Raw genomic sequence first — 12,186 nt, forward strand, 5'->3', positions numbered from 1 at the left:
GCCGAGGCGGGCGGGCGGCTGCCCTACTACCCGGCCTACGTGCCGCGCGCGCTCAAGCCCACCGTGCCGCCGCTCACGCCCGAGCAGTACGAGCTGTACATGTACCGCGAGGTGGACACGCTGGAGCTCACGCGCCAGGTCAAGGAGAAGCTGGCCAAGAACGGCATCTGCCAGCGCATCTTTGGCGAGAAGGTGAGGGGCAGGACCGAGAGCCTGCGCCAGGCACAGCGCTGCCCGCCTCTGTGGCCCTGTGCCCCCAGCACCCTGCCCCACAGCCGCGGAGGGGTCGGGCTCCCCGGCCCAAGGGTCTTGCGTGGGCTCTGACCGGTCGGCGCACGGCACTGTCTGGGCTTGAGCTTGTGATCCTCCTGCCTCAGCCTCTGAGAGCGCCAGAAGTATAGGCATGTGCCAGTGTACCCAGCTTTCAGCTACTGTTTATTTTAAGGGTCACTTTTGCCCATAGCAAGGGAACAGGCAAAGCGTCAGGAAGCTCGGAGGAGGAAGAAGGGACCCGAGCAGGAGGCAGGGAGGAGGGCCCAGAGGGCTCTGGGGTACACAGCAGCCCCTGGGGTGGGGACGCCTGCAGCGCATGGCAGGCCCCTGGGCTGTGAGGGACCGCTGGAAGCCCAGGCTCGGGCCTGCTCACCGACCCTCCCGTCCTGCCCGTCCCAGGTGCTGGGCCTGTCGCAGGGCAGTGTGAGTGACATGCTGTCCCGGCCGAAGCCATGGAGCAAGCTGACGCAGAAGGGGCGGGAGCCCTTCATCCGCATGCAGCTGTGGCTCTCAGACCAGCTCGGCCAGGCCGTGGGCCAGCAGCCCAGCGCCTCCCAGGGTGAGTGTGGCGGCCTGAGGCTGCGGAGGGCCCCGTGCCCGGCAGCGGCACCTGTGTCTGGCTGTACACCCCACACATGTTCCTCTGTCTGTCCTTACTGCTGTGGCTCCAGTCCTGCTGCCTGTGGGAGCCCTGTTCCATCTTTCCCTGCTCCCGTGTCTGGTGCACAGAGCCCTGGTTTTATGCCTGTAGGGGTGCCAGGATGCCCAGGGCAGATAGAGAAACTATTTTGCCTGGGTTTGGGGATCGACCCTAGCTTTCTTCCCTAAAGATCTGTTTTGTGGCCAGGCGTGGTGGCATACACCTGTAATCCCAGCACTCAGGAGGCTGAAGCAGGAGGATCTTTGCAAGTTTGACACCAGCCTGGGCTACAAAGTGAGCTCAAGGCCAGCCTGAACTGCGTAGCGAGACCCTGTCTCAAAAAGACAAAAAAAAGATCTGTTGTGCAGCCCCAGAATCCTCTCAGCACCCCTGTTCCCCATTCATAAATGATGGCCAAGGAGGGAGGAGTTGAGCTCTGCAGGGGTGAGGAAACTGAGGCCCAGAAAGTTGCCCAGAGTCACAGAACAGGAGGGAGACATGCGAGGGCAGGGTGCCAGCTCCCTCCACCCTGATGACCAGCAGCCAGTTCTACTGGGGCCCTAGCAAGCGGCCTAGCCAGGCCCCGCCCTGCCATGAGGCCGGTGGCTACAGAAGAGCCTATCTGACCTGCCCACTGAGACCCGGGAAGGGAAGGAGCTGGAGTTCCAGGACCTGAGCCCAGCCTCAGTTTCCCGACCTGTAAAATGGGGCTCAGTCTGTAGGATAAAACCCTGTTTTAGAGCCACAGAAATGAGCCAGATTGGCGGGGTGTTCAGTGACAGATTGCAGACCAGAAACCTAATGCCACGTGACCAAAGCCCAAGTCCCAGGCGCCAGTGTAAACAGCGTGGGACACCCACAGACAGGAGCACACCTTTGTTGTCTTTGCCACCTGGAGGTGGGGAAGGGCGGGCCTGGCTTTGCCGGGTTGACTTAGTTCATTTCTGTTGGTTGGACTTGTAGATCATCGCCGGCCACCAACTTCCTTCTGTTGTTTAACTTTTCTCGACTACAGAGTTGAAACAACAAACTCCCTGTTCCAGCCGGGCGTGGTGGTGCACACTTGTAAGCCCAGCGCTGGGGAGGCTGAGGCAGGAGGATCCTTGCAAGTTCGAGATCAGCCTGGGCTACAAAGTGAGCTCAAGGCCAGCCTGAACTGCATAGAGAGACCCTGTCAAAAAGAAAAACAAACAAAAAAAAAAACTCCCTGTTCGAGACGCTCATACTCACCTCCTATTCCTTTTCTCACACTGGTGTTCTTGGGGAACTGGCTGGCCACACCACGTCCCTGCACCCCTATTGTTCAGCAAGTACAGCTTCCTCAGGGTCTGCAGGGCGCCAGCTCCGGGGACACCGAAATGCACAGGTGCTCGGCCCCTCGTGAATATACTGCCGTGTTTCTATAACCTGGTACATCCTCCTGTTACTTTAGATCACCTCTAGGTGACTCAGAATTCCTCGTACAAGGTAAATGCTGTGTAAATAGTTGTACTATCTTATTTAGGGATGGTGAGAAGAAAAAAGTCTGTATTTGTCCAGTACAGACACAATTGTTGTTGTTGTTTTGAGACGGTCTCACTATGCAGTTCAGGCTGGCCTTGAACTCGTGGCGATCCTCCTGCCTCAGCCTCCTGAGTTCTGGGATTATAGACATACACCACCATGCCCGGCTGACACATTTTTAAAAACTATTTTTGACCAGTGGTTGTTTGACTCTCTGGATATAGAACTTGAGGGCGTAGAGTCCATCTGTATTTCCCAAGAAACAGAAACATGCCATGATTCAGTAGTGTTATGTAACCTACTCTTTGTAGTCACCCTAATAATGTCCTTTACATATGTTCTGTGTATGAGCGCTGCTGAATGGCTGCTCCCCCTTCCTGGCTAATAAGTGGCTGATGGACACACATGTGGAGCCTGCCTGGGTGTCCGCGGGTGGTCCTTTCCTGGGATGTCACCGTGGTGGTTGCAGAACGGGTTGATGCCAACTTTCGGCTCCAGCCAGCTGCCTGCCCGAACGGTGTGCCCTGCCGGGTGGCGCTGACCACTCTCTGCCTCTTCGTGTGGCCCACAGCCAGTCCCACGGAGCCCAGGTCCTCGCCGTCGCCACCCCCGAGCCCCGCAGAGCCCGAGAAGAACCCCCAAGAGGCTTTGAGCCTGTCGCTGGAGAGCAGCAAGGAGAACCAGCAGCCCGAGGGCCGCTCTGCCTCAGTGCTGGGCGGGAAGATGTACTCGGGCAGCCAGGCCGCGGGGGGCATCCAGGAGATCGTGGCCATGTCCCCAGAGCTGGACACGTACTCCATCACCAAGCGGGTCAAGGAGGTCCTCACAGACAACAACCTAGGTACGGGCCGCGGGGAGCAGGTGTGCTGCCTCCTGCCCTGGGTGCCGCCTGCTTGTCTCAGAAAGTGCCCCTGGGGTGCCTGCCAGTCCCGCCAGGAGGTGCTGTCAGCCCTGGGCATCCGGGGGTCCGTGTGAGGCCTCTGACCCTGACCCTGACCTCAGCCCCTGTAATGGGACAGAAGGAAGGTGAAGGCGGGTCTGATATTGGCTGACTTCTTGTCCCATGCCTCTCACAAACCCAGTGCTTGTCCTGTGGAGACACGCAGAAAAATCTGTTACAGGGCGCCTTTTTGGTTTATATCACAAACTCCTCTAAGTCACAGATGCAGGTTAGGCCTCTCTCTCAAAGAGATGCATGCAAGCCCCCAATTTTTCACTATAATTTCTATTATTAAAAATAAGACATGTCCACTGGGTATGGTGACACACACCTGTAATCCTAGCACTTGGGAGGCTGAGGCAAGAGGGTCACTTCGAGTTCCAGGCCAGCCTGAACTACATAGTAAGACCATGTCTCAAAAAAAAAGACGTGCTCATTGTTTGTTTTAAAATAGTTGAGGCCAGCCTGGGCTACAAAATAAGTTTAAGCCTGAAGTACATAGTGAAACCCTGTCTCAAAAAAAAAAAAAAAAGGTAAAATATACCAAACAACCTTGGCATGTGGCGTATGCCTGTAATCCCAACACTCAGAAGGCCGAGGCGGGAAGATCACCTCAAGTTCAAGGCCAGCCTGTGAACTACATAATGAGAACTTGTCTTAAAATAAATAAACAAAATTTTTTTTTTTTTTAAAAAAAGCTGGGTGTGGTGGCGCACACCTGTAATCCTGGCACTCGGGAGGCTGGGGCAGGAGGATTGCTGAGGTTTCTCTGCCGAGCCCAGTGTAACAGGCTTCCCCCCACCCCCATCCCCAGGGCAGCGGCTGTTTGGGGAGAGCATCTTGGGCCTGACACAAGGCTCCGTGTCTGACCTGCTGTCCCGGCCCAAACCCTGGCACAAGCTGAGCCTGAAAGGGCGAGAGCCCTTTGTCCGCATGCAGCTATGGCTCAATGACCCCCATAACGTGGAGAAACTGAGGGACATGAAGAAGCTGGAGAAGAAAGGTAAGAGCTGCTCTGGGAAGGAAGCCCTGGGCTCTGGGCTGGCCTCCGAGTTGCCCCTGGGATCCAGATAAACCCAGTCTTGGCCTGGTTTGAGGCCACATGAACTAGCGATCCCCAAGAACAATGTATGTGAGCACAGTTAAAGTAGGTACGTCTGCCACGAAAATTCAATACCCATCTCTCTTCGTGTCTTTTCATATACCACGGCTGTTGCAGTCTTCTGGGGAAACTGAACCCAGGGCCTTTGCACTGAGCTATATCCCCAGCCTTTTTTTATTTTGAGACAGGGTAGCACATGCTGGCCTCCAACTTATGATCCTCCTGCCTCAGCTTCCCCAGTGACAAGGTCTTGGTCACTAATTGCCCAGGCTTGGCTTGAACTTGCGATCCTCCTGCCTCAGCCTCCCAGAGTGCTGGGATTACAGGCGTGCGCCACCACGCCAGGCTGCTGCTCATGGTCTTTTGCCATCTTCATTTTGTACTTCCCCAAACACTCAGTGCTTCCCTCCTCCGCCTCAACTCCGTTACACAGTCTCCCCTTTGGCCGTAACCCACTCCCTACCCAACACAGGAAGCGCTGACCCAGCAAACAGGAAGGGAAGCAACCAGAGTCTCACGGTCCCCTCCAAGGAAGACCTCCCACTTAGCATTTCCACCACTCCTGGCAGTGCCCAGTCAGCAACCAAGCCTCTATGCACTGGCCTTTAGTGGAGTATGGAGGTGCACGCCTGTAATCTCAGCACTGGGCAGGCTGAGGCAGGAGGATTGTGAGTTCAAGGCCAACGTGTGCTGCACAGCAAGACCCTGTCTCAAAAAAACCCCCATGGGTGTTTGGAAGACAGTCCAGATCAAGCCACAGCAGTGCTTTTTCTTCACATTTTGCTGACTTGGGGTGAAGGTGTAAATGGGACCCTTTCATGCCCATCACCCTGCTCCCCACCAAAGACTGCTGTGAAACTCAGGGGCACCTCTGACAGTGGAGGATGCCACGGACCACCCTTGTTTTGAGGTGCCTTGCCAAACCCTCAGCACAGGTTGGCATTCGGGGCCAGGAGCAGAGCCGCAGGGCGGAGGGGCTGGGAGGTCGGGGGAGATGAGGGTTGTGGGTCGCTGTGGATGCCCAACCACCGGGCCCTGCTGTGCCTGGGGAGCTGGTGCAGGTGGCGCGGCCCCTCCAGCCTCGCTCCCTCCCGGCGCAGCCTACCTGAAGCGCCGCTACGGCCTGATCAGCACCGGCTCGGACAGTGAGTCCCCGGCTGCGCGCTCCGAGTGCCCCAGCCCCGGCCTGCAGCCGCAGGACCTGAGCCTCCTGCAGATCAAGAAGCCCCGCGTGGTGCTGGCGCCCGAGGAGAAGGAGGCGCTGCGGAAGGCCTACCAGCTGGAGCCCTACCCCTCGCAGCAGACCATCGAGCTGCTGTCCTTCCAGCTCAACCTCAAGACCAACACGGTCATCAACTGGTTCCACAACTACAGGTGCGCACAGGGGACCCGCGGGCGGGCGGGCGGGCGGGCGCCTCACAGGCCCAACCCCACCCAGGGCCACTGGGGACCCTAACAGCATCCCTTTTGCAGAGTTGTTCCATGAATTTGAAGGAGTAACACATTTGCATAAGCAGCTCTGCACGTAGGCCAGGGTAGGCAGCCGCCGGGGCAGGGGCAAAGTCGGAATGCCACCCACACAGACTGAGTCTAGGGTTCGTGGGGTCCCCCTCTGCCAGCCCCAGGCTCACCGCCATCTCTGCCCCAGGTCCCGGATGCGCCGGGAGATGTTGGTGGAGGGAACCCAGGATGAGCCAGACCTCGACCCCAGTGGGGGCCCTGGTGTCCTGCCACCAGGCCACTCCCACCCGGACCCCACCCCACGGAGCCCGGACTCGGAGGCTGAGGACCAGAAGCCTGCTGTGAAGGAGCTGGAGCTTCGGGAGGGCCATGAGGACGGCGGCGCGGCGCTGGCCGCCCCAGACAGGGTGCACGTGCAGATCAAGCAGGAACAGACTGAGGAGGGCGCTGCGGAGGAGGTGGACAGCCAGCCCCAGGACTTTGGGGAGCCAGACAGAGGCCAGGGGCCTCCCAAAGAGGAGCAACCCGGCCCCCCGGGGGGTGAAGAGCTCCCAGAGGCGGCCACAGGGCCCCTCCCGGGCGGGGCCCCCGCAGACTGCCCCTCGGTACACCCCTCCCAGGAGAGCGAGGCCGGGGAGCGGCTCCACTCGGACCCTCTGAGTTTTAAGTCAGCCTCGGAGTCCTCACGCTGCAGCCTGGAGGTCACGCTGAACTCACCCTCCGCAGCGTCCTCACCGGGCCTCCTGATCTCGGTGTCACCCGTCCCCTCTTCCTCGGCCCCCATCTCCCCATCCCTGCCCGGCGCCCCCCCTGCCAAAGTGCCGAGTGCCAGCCCCACTGCTGACACGGCCGGGGCCTTGCACCCCGGCGCCAAGGTGAACCCCAACCTGCAGCGGCGGCACGAGAAGATGGCCAATCTGAACAGCATCATCTACCGCCTGGAGAGGGCGGCCAACCGGGAGGAGGCCCTGGAGTGGGAGTTCTGAAGGTGGGTGCGGGGGCCGGGCACCCCCCACGGCCGCCCCCTCCTGGCACTTGCTCTCCTGGACAGAACTCCCCATCCGAATGTGGACAGCAGTGTTATGCCATTTACGTTTTTTGTTGTAACCCTAGTGCTACAAAGTTGGGAGTGAGCAGGTGAGGCAGGCGCGTCGCCCCTTCCTTTGGCATCCCCTGCCCAGGGGCACGAGGAATCCTGTCCCTCCTCCCCGCTCTCACCCCTCTGCAAGAGGCGGGAGCAAAACGGCGCCACATTTTCACCCCAGAACTCCAAACTCTTTTAGAAAAATAAAGAAATATTTATAGACCTCTTTTAGATATTTTAATAAAGGATCCTTTGGAATTTATTCCCAGCCAATGCTGTTTTGATATTACAGAGAGTTATGAAATCAGGATACTGTCACAACGGTTGCAAAGTATACACTGAAGTTGTGTCCTTTTTTCTTTGCCACTAGATGAGATTAAAAGATACTTGTTCAAAGCCATCATAAAACACTAAGAGACTGACCAAATTTAGATAACCTTTGAGCCACGGTTTTTGCCCCACTCCTGTCTGTGAGACACAGTGCATTGCTACTGCCCTTCCAGAAACCGTGCCGAAAAGAGAAAGTCCAAAAGACTCTAAATAAAACCTTGATGCCGTTGAGGATGTGTTCCGTTCTGGTGGTCTCTTGGCAACCTTTGTAACCCGGACTGCCCTGCTCCGCGGCCAGTGTGCCATCCTGCAGGTACGACACAACCTGCTCACACTCCCCGAGTCAGAAAACTGGCCACGGAGGTCAGACGTCCGTCTCATCCGTCCGCAGACAAGACCTGGGGCAGCCCGGTGTGGGGGCAGGGGTCAGTGATGCTCGGGCCAGAGTGACCCTATTTCCTGACCTGAGTCCTGGCCACCCCAGGAAGTTTCCCACTGGGATGAGCATGAGCCTTCCGGAGAAGACTGCAGCTGCCATCTTCCCCCACATGTTTGCAGAAAGTAACCGTGTTGGTCACCCCACAAGCCCTGAAGCTTAACAACCAGCACCGAAAAGTAGACTCATCAAACCGGAGGCCCCTACTCCTCTTGCCTCCATCTTCTGGCTTGAGTCTGACCTTGGGGTATCTCTGGACGGCATCTGCAGCTCCAAGTCCACAAAGGCTGGAAGGCCAAGTTCATCACAGCGTATCCACTGTCCCGATGTCCACGCTCACCTTTCTTTCCAGCACTTGGCCTTCTGGGGGCAAAGACTCAACTCCCCAACCCCGAGGAGCCCTTTCTCCAGCATCTGCGTCTCAGCTCTTGGGGGAGAGGGCCCGCTTGGATGGGATGGCCGCCATATTGGTTGTTGGATCCCTCTTCTTTTTACTTCTTTTTTTTCAAATTCTGTGGGAAGCCAGGGATATAGCTCAGTAGCATAAGTGCCTGCCTGGCAAGCACAAGGTCCTGAGTTCGATTCCCAGTAACAAAAATGTCAAATTCTGTGGAAAGGCCCAATTGGGTGACACCCCAGAAGGAAAATGAAAAGGTGACCATAACTGATGCCAGTCCAGTGTCACGGGGCGAGGGACAGGGTGGGATGGATGCCATGAACATTTGGAAGCACACAGGCAGAAACCCTGTGACCAGCAAGGGACAAATGAGGACCGTTCCACAAATCCCAACTCTCAGGCACCCGGCCCGGCCACAGTCTCCACACCAAACAGTCAATCAATATCCATCCAGCACTCCCTGAAGGAGAACCTTCTTCTCCATACTCCCAGGCTATGCATTGAAGAGTTTTCCACTGTAGACATTTTTATCCAGATGAAGGTATTTTTATATTGTGACCATAGGAAATAGTAACCAAGTTTCAGAGTAACCCAGTCTGGAACAAACAAAACATCTCCTTTTAGCCGTCCCGGCCACCTGTTGCCGTTAGACACCCTTAGACACCCGTGGGGGAAATATCACTTTCTACTCTTGAAACCAACACGATGTTGAAATCCAGGCTTCCACGCAAACTCCGATTCTTCAAGAACTCTGTGGCTTTAGTGTGACGGGATTGGATCAAGCACTTAGTCTAGTCTTTTGAACACAGAAATCCTGTTGTGCTTAAAGCCGCCGGACCCGTGAACACCTTTGTCTGGTTCACGTCCCGCAACGGTTAAAAAAAATAATAATAATAAAATAAAATTAAAAACCCACAAAACTGTTTCTATAAGAGATTGATGAACTTTGTTTAAAATTTTAAAAAAAGGAACACATTCTGTAAACGAGTCGCTAAATACAGAATTGTATAATAATTCTGGGTGTCCTGCTTCTTTGTTCCAGAGCTGGGGGTGCAAAGTAGGGGTCACAGCGGGCCTTCAGAGGGCTTCCACAAAATGCTATTTCTAGAAATGACTTTTTGGTATGCTGCTGTGATCCAGGCTGCTTGGGAGGCCTAGGTAGGAGCACTGCCCTGGGAAACTTAGCAAGATTATGACTCAAAAAAAAAACAAAAAAAAAAAACCAGGGTTCTCTTTCACGTCCTAAAACCTAGCCACGGTAGGTCACACTGTAACGTGACAACAGCCAGCTGCGGAGTGATCGCTGATAGATGGGCACGTGCCACCTCTTGCCTGCTCACCTGCTCGGGCATGTGGCTTCCGGTCGGCAGCTGTACCTCGGGCTCCGGCTGCTGCTCCAGCTGGTTTGTAAGTTGTGGAGCGCGGGAGCACTGGCGGCCCGGCCTCCTGCTGGGAAAATGCCAAGAGGCTTCCACCAACCGCACGGCTGCCCTCTTCCCACCGCGTAACTCAGGCCCCGGCTTCCTCAGTCACAAAATGGGGTGTCGAGGGGCTGGGGATTTAGCTCAGCGGCAAAGCGCCTGCCTGGCAAGCGCAAGGTCGTGAGTTCGGTTCCCGGTACCGGAGGGAAAAAAAAAAAAAAAAACAAAAACAATAAAAACAAAATGGGGTGTCGAGGCAGCCAGCTCAGAGCATCCTTCTGAGGACCATGCTTGGGGCCTGTGGGGCGTGACAGCCACTGCGCAGGGCCTGCGGCACACACGCCTGAGCCGCCTTCCCGGGACCCCCACCACCGCTCCTTCGTGTCACCGGGAGCGGGCCGGGGCCTTCCAGTCCTGCGCAGCAGGCTGCAGGAGGGTGTGAGAGTGTGTGTGTGTGTGTGTGTGTGTGTGTGTGTGTGTGTGACCAATAACGCAGGAGAGCCTGAAGTGGCACTGAACATTACTCACCCGTGAGCCAAAGCCACATGGTGTCCCAAGATAGATACCTCTCTTGCCCAAAGACCTTCCCCTTGCCCCATTTTTCCACATGTCCTTGCTGTGGGCTCAAGTGACCTCATCTCACCTAGGAAACTGTGGCTGTCAGGCCAGCAGGGCGGTCCTCAGCGTGCTGGACACCCAAGGAGGGGTGAGGGGTGGGAGTGGGGGTCAGGGCCGGGCCCCCGCACCCCTGCAGCTCCAGTGCCAGCCCCAGCCGTACCAGGAGGGCGGGAAGGTGCCTCCCTCCTCCCTCACTAGCGGGTGTAAAGATCCAAAGGTGACGGTAAAACCTGAACCACAAAGGGATTGCTGCTTTGGAGCCCCAGAACTCAGACGGGGCGCGGCACACGCCTGCGGGCCCAGCCACTACCCAGGCTGAGGCAGGGGGATTAGCTCAGCCCAGGAGTTTGGGGCAGCCTGGGCAACATAATGAGACCCTGGTCAGAAACGGAAGGAAGGCGGGAAGGAGGAGAGGCGGGGTCTAGGTGGGATTTGGGACGTGAAAGCCACCGAGAGCCTGAGGCACCCCATTGGCTCGGGAATGAGGCTCCATTCTAAGTCACCAGCTCTACTGTGGACGCTGTATGCGAGTGCAAACTACAGAAGCAGGAATGGGAATGGAGGGGGGCGGCCGAGGCGGCCCCAAGCCTTCCCTGAGGAGGTGGGTCTGGTGGCGCAGAGGACGGCAGCAAAGTCAGTGTCTCGCACCTGCTGTGTGCTCCCCACTTGGGGGGAGCGGGGCAAACCAGATAATGAGAATATGGGGCCGGGAAGGCTTCCTGGGGGGGGAACAACCGGCAGGCACTGTTGCCAGGTTCTGGGGCGCCGGCATCTCCTCCTAGAGGTGGTTTCTAGGTTCTTAGTATCTGGAACAAGGAACAGGACAAAACAAGCACAAAAGGTAGCAAGATTTTACGTCCATTAAAGGTCGGAAAAGAAACATGCTCTGCAGAGTGAGTTTGGGCCGAGTGAAGGTAGGAGGGAAGACACACTACACTGTGGAAGCAGAGCGCTGTGAAACAGCACACCGTACAGGAGCTCAGGGGAACTTGTCTTTCGCTGACCCTCGGGTGAGGACCGGTCTAGGCTGCCCTATGGAAAACTTGCTCTAGTTCTCGCGAGATTGGAGCTCCCTCTCTGGCGCCCGCACAAGGCTTTAGGAACTATTTTGCGCATGTGTCCTGGAATTCTGTAACTAAGAGGTCACGCCCACTTCCTCAGCCAGGTTGTCGCTCAGCACCTGAGGGACCACAGGGTGAAAGTTGTCCTGCCTCGGCCTCCCAGGTGCTGGGATTACAGGCGTCCTCTTCTGATTTGGCTCCACCCACTCAGTCTTTCATCCCTGGAGAATAAACAAGGCCAAACCTTACTTGAAACCCCCAGGCTGCTGGCGCCAGACTATTGTAAAGGCTCAGCTCCCCGTGGCCAACGACGAGGTTTCTGCTGCTCTGGGGACTGGGCTGCTCTCACGGGTACCCCGAAGCTGAAGCCACCCCTGGGCAGGGAACCACACAAGCCAGCAGCTGAGTGGCCTTGGATAAGGTGCTCTGTACTCCAGGTAACAGTTTCTCTTCGGTGGCCTGTGACCTCCCCCATCCATGCCTTGGCACTAATTTGAACTCAGCTACCAGGGAATTTTAGGGCTTTGAATGAGGCTGTTTTCCTATCTGTAAAACAGCCCTGAGCTTAATCTGTTGGTGTTAGTTGTTTTGTTTACTGCATAACAAATGATGCCAGGGAAAAGAAACGGCTGGAGATATAGCTCAGGGGGAAGGCCCTGGGTTCAAAGCCCAGTACTACCAAAAAAAAGGAAGAAACATAGCCAGGAACTGCGGGGTTGAAGAACTCTCAGCGCAGTTACAGATGCATGTGCGGCATGCGAGGTCGGGCCGCCTCTTTGGACCTGTACTGTTCTCCGTCCCGCCTGGCTGCTTCTCTCCCTGACATCTGATCATGGCTCCCCTGCTGGCCAAGGCGTCTGTTCAGTGCCCACAGACACCTTAGTCTCTGTGCCCTGATTGGCTCAGCTCGTGTCATGGGA

General features: G+C 56.6%; 1 protein-coding gene across 1 annotated transcript in view; it reads left to right on the plus strand.

Annotated features, from left to right (window-relative positions):
- Positions 1 to 9,180, plus strand: part of Cux2 (cut-like homeobox 2) — a gene marked incomplete in the record, with an annotated part of 262,326 nt that extends 253,146 nt beyond the window's left edge. Inside the window, 6 exon segments of the mRNA XM_013503646.1 lie at positions 1 to 192; positions 673 to 832; positions 2,988 to 3,257; positions 4,171 to 4,359; positions 5,559 to 5,832; positions 6,107 to 9,180. Of these exon segments, the coding sequence (XP_013359100.1) occupies positions 1 to 192; positions 673 to 832; positions 2,988 to 3,257; positions 4,171 to 4,359; positions 5,559 to 5,832; positions 6,107 to 6,905 (1,884 nt within the window).
- Positions 9,181 to 12,186: the final 3,006 nt, after the last annotated feature.

This window comes from Chinchilla lanigera, unplaced genomic scaffold (assembly GCF_000276665.1).
Source record: "Chinchilla lanigera isolate Chin_1 unplaced genomic scaffold, ChiLan1.0 scaffold00081, whole genome shotgun sequence".
NCBI classification, from domain to species: Eukaryota; Metazoa; Chordata; class Mammalia; order Rodentia; family Chinchillidae; genus Chinchilla; species Chinchilla lanigera.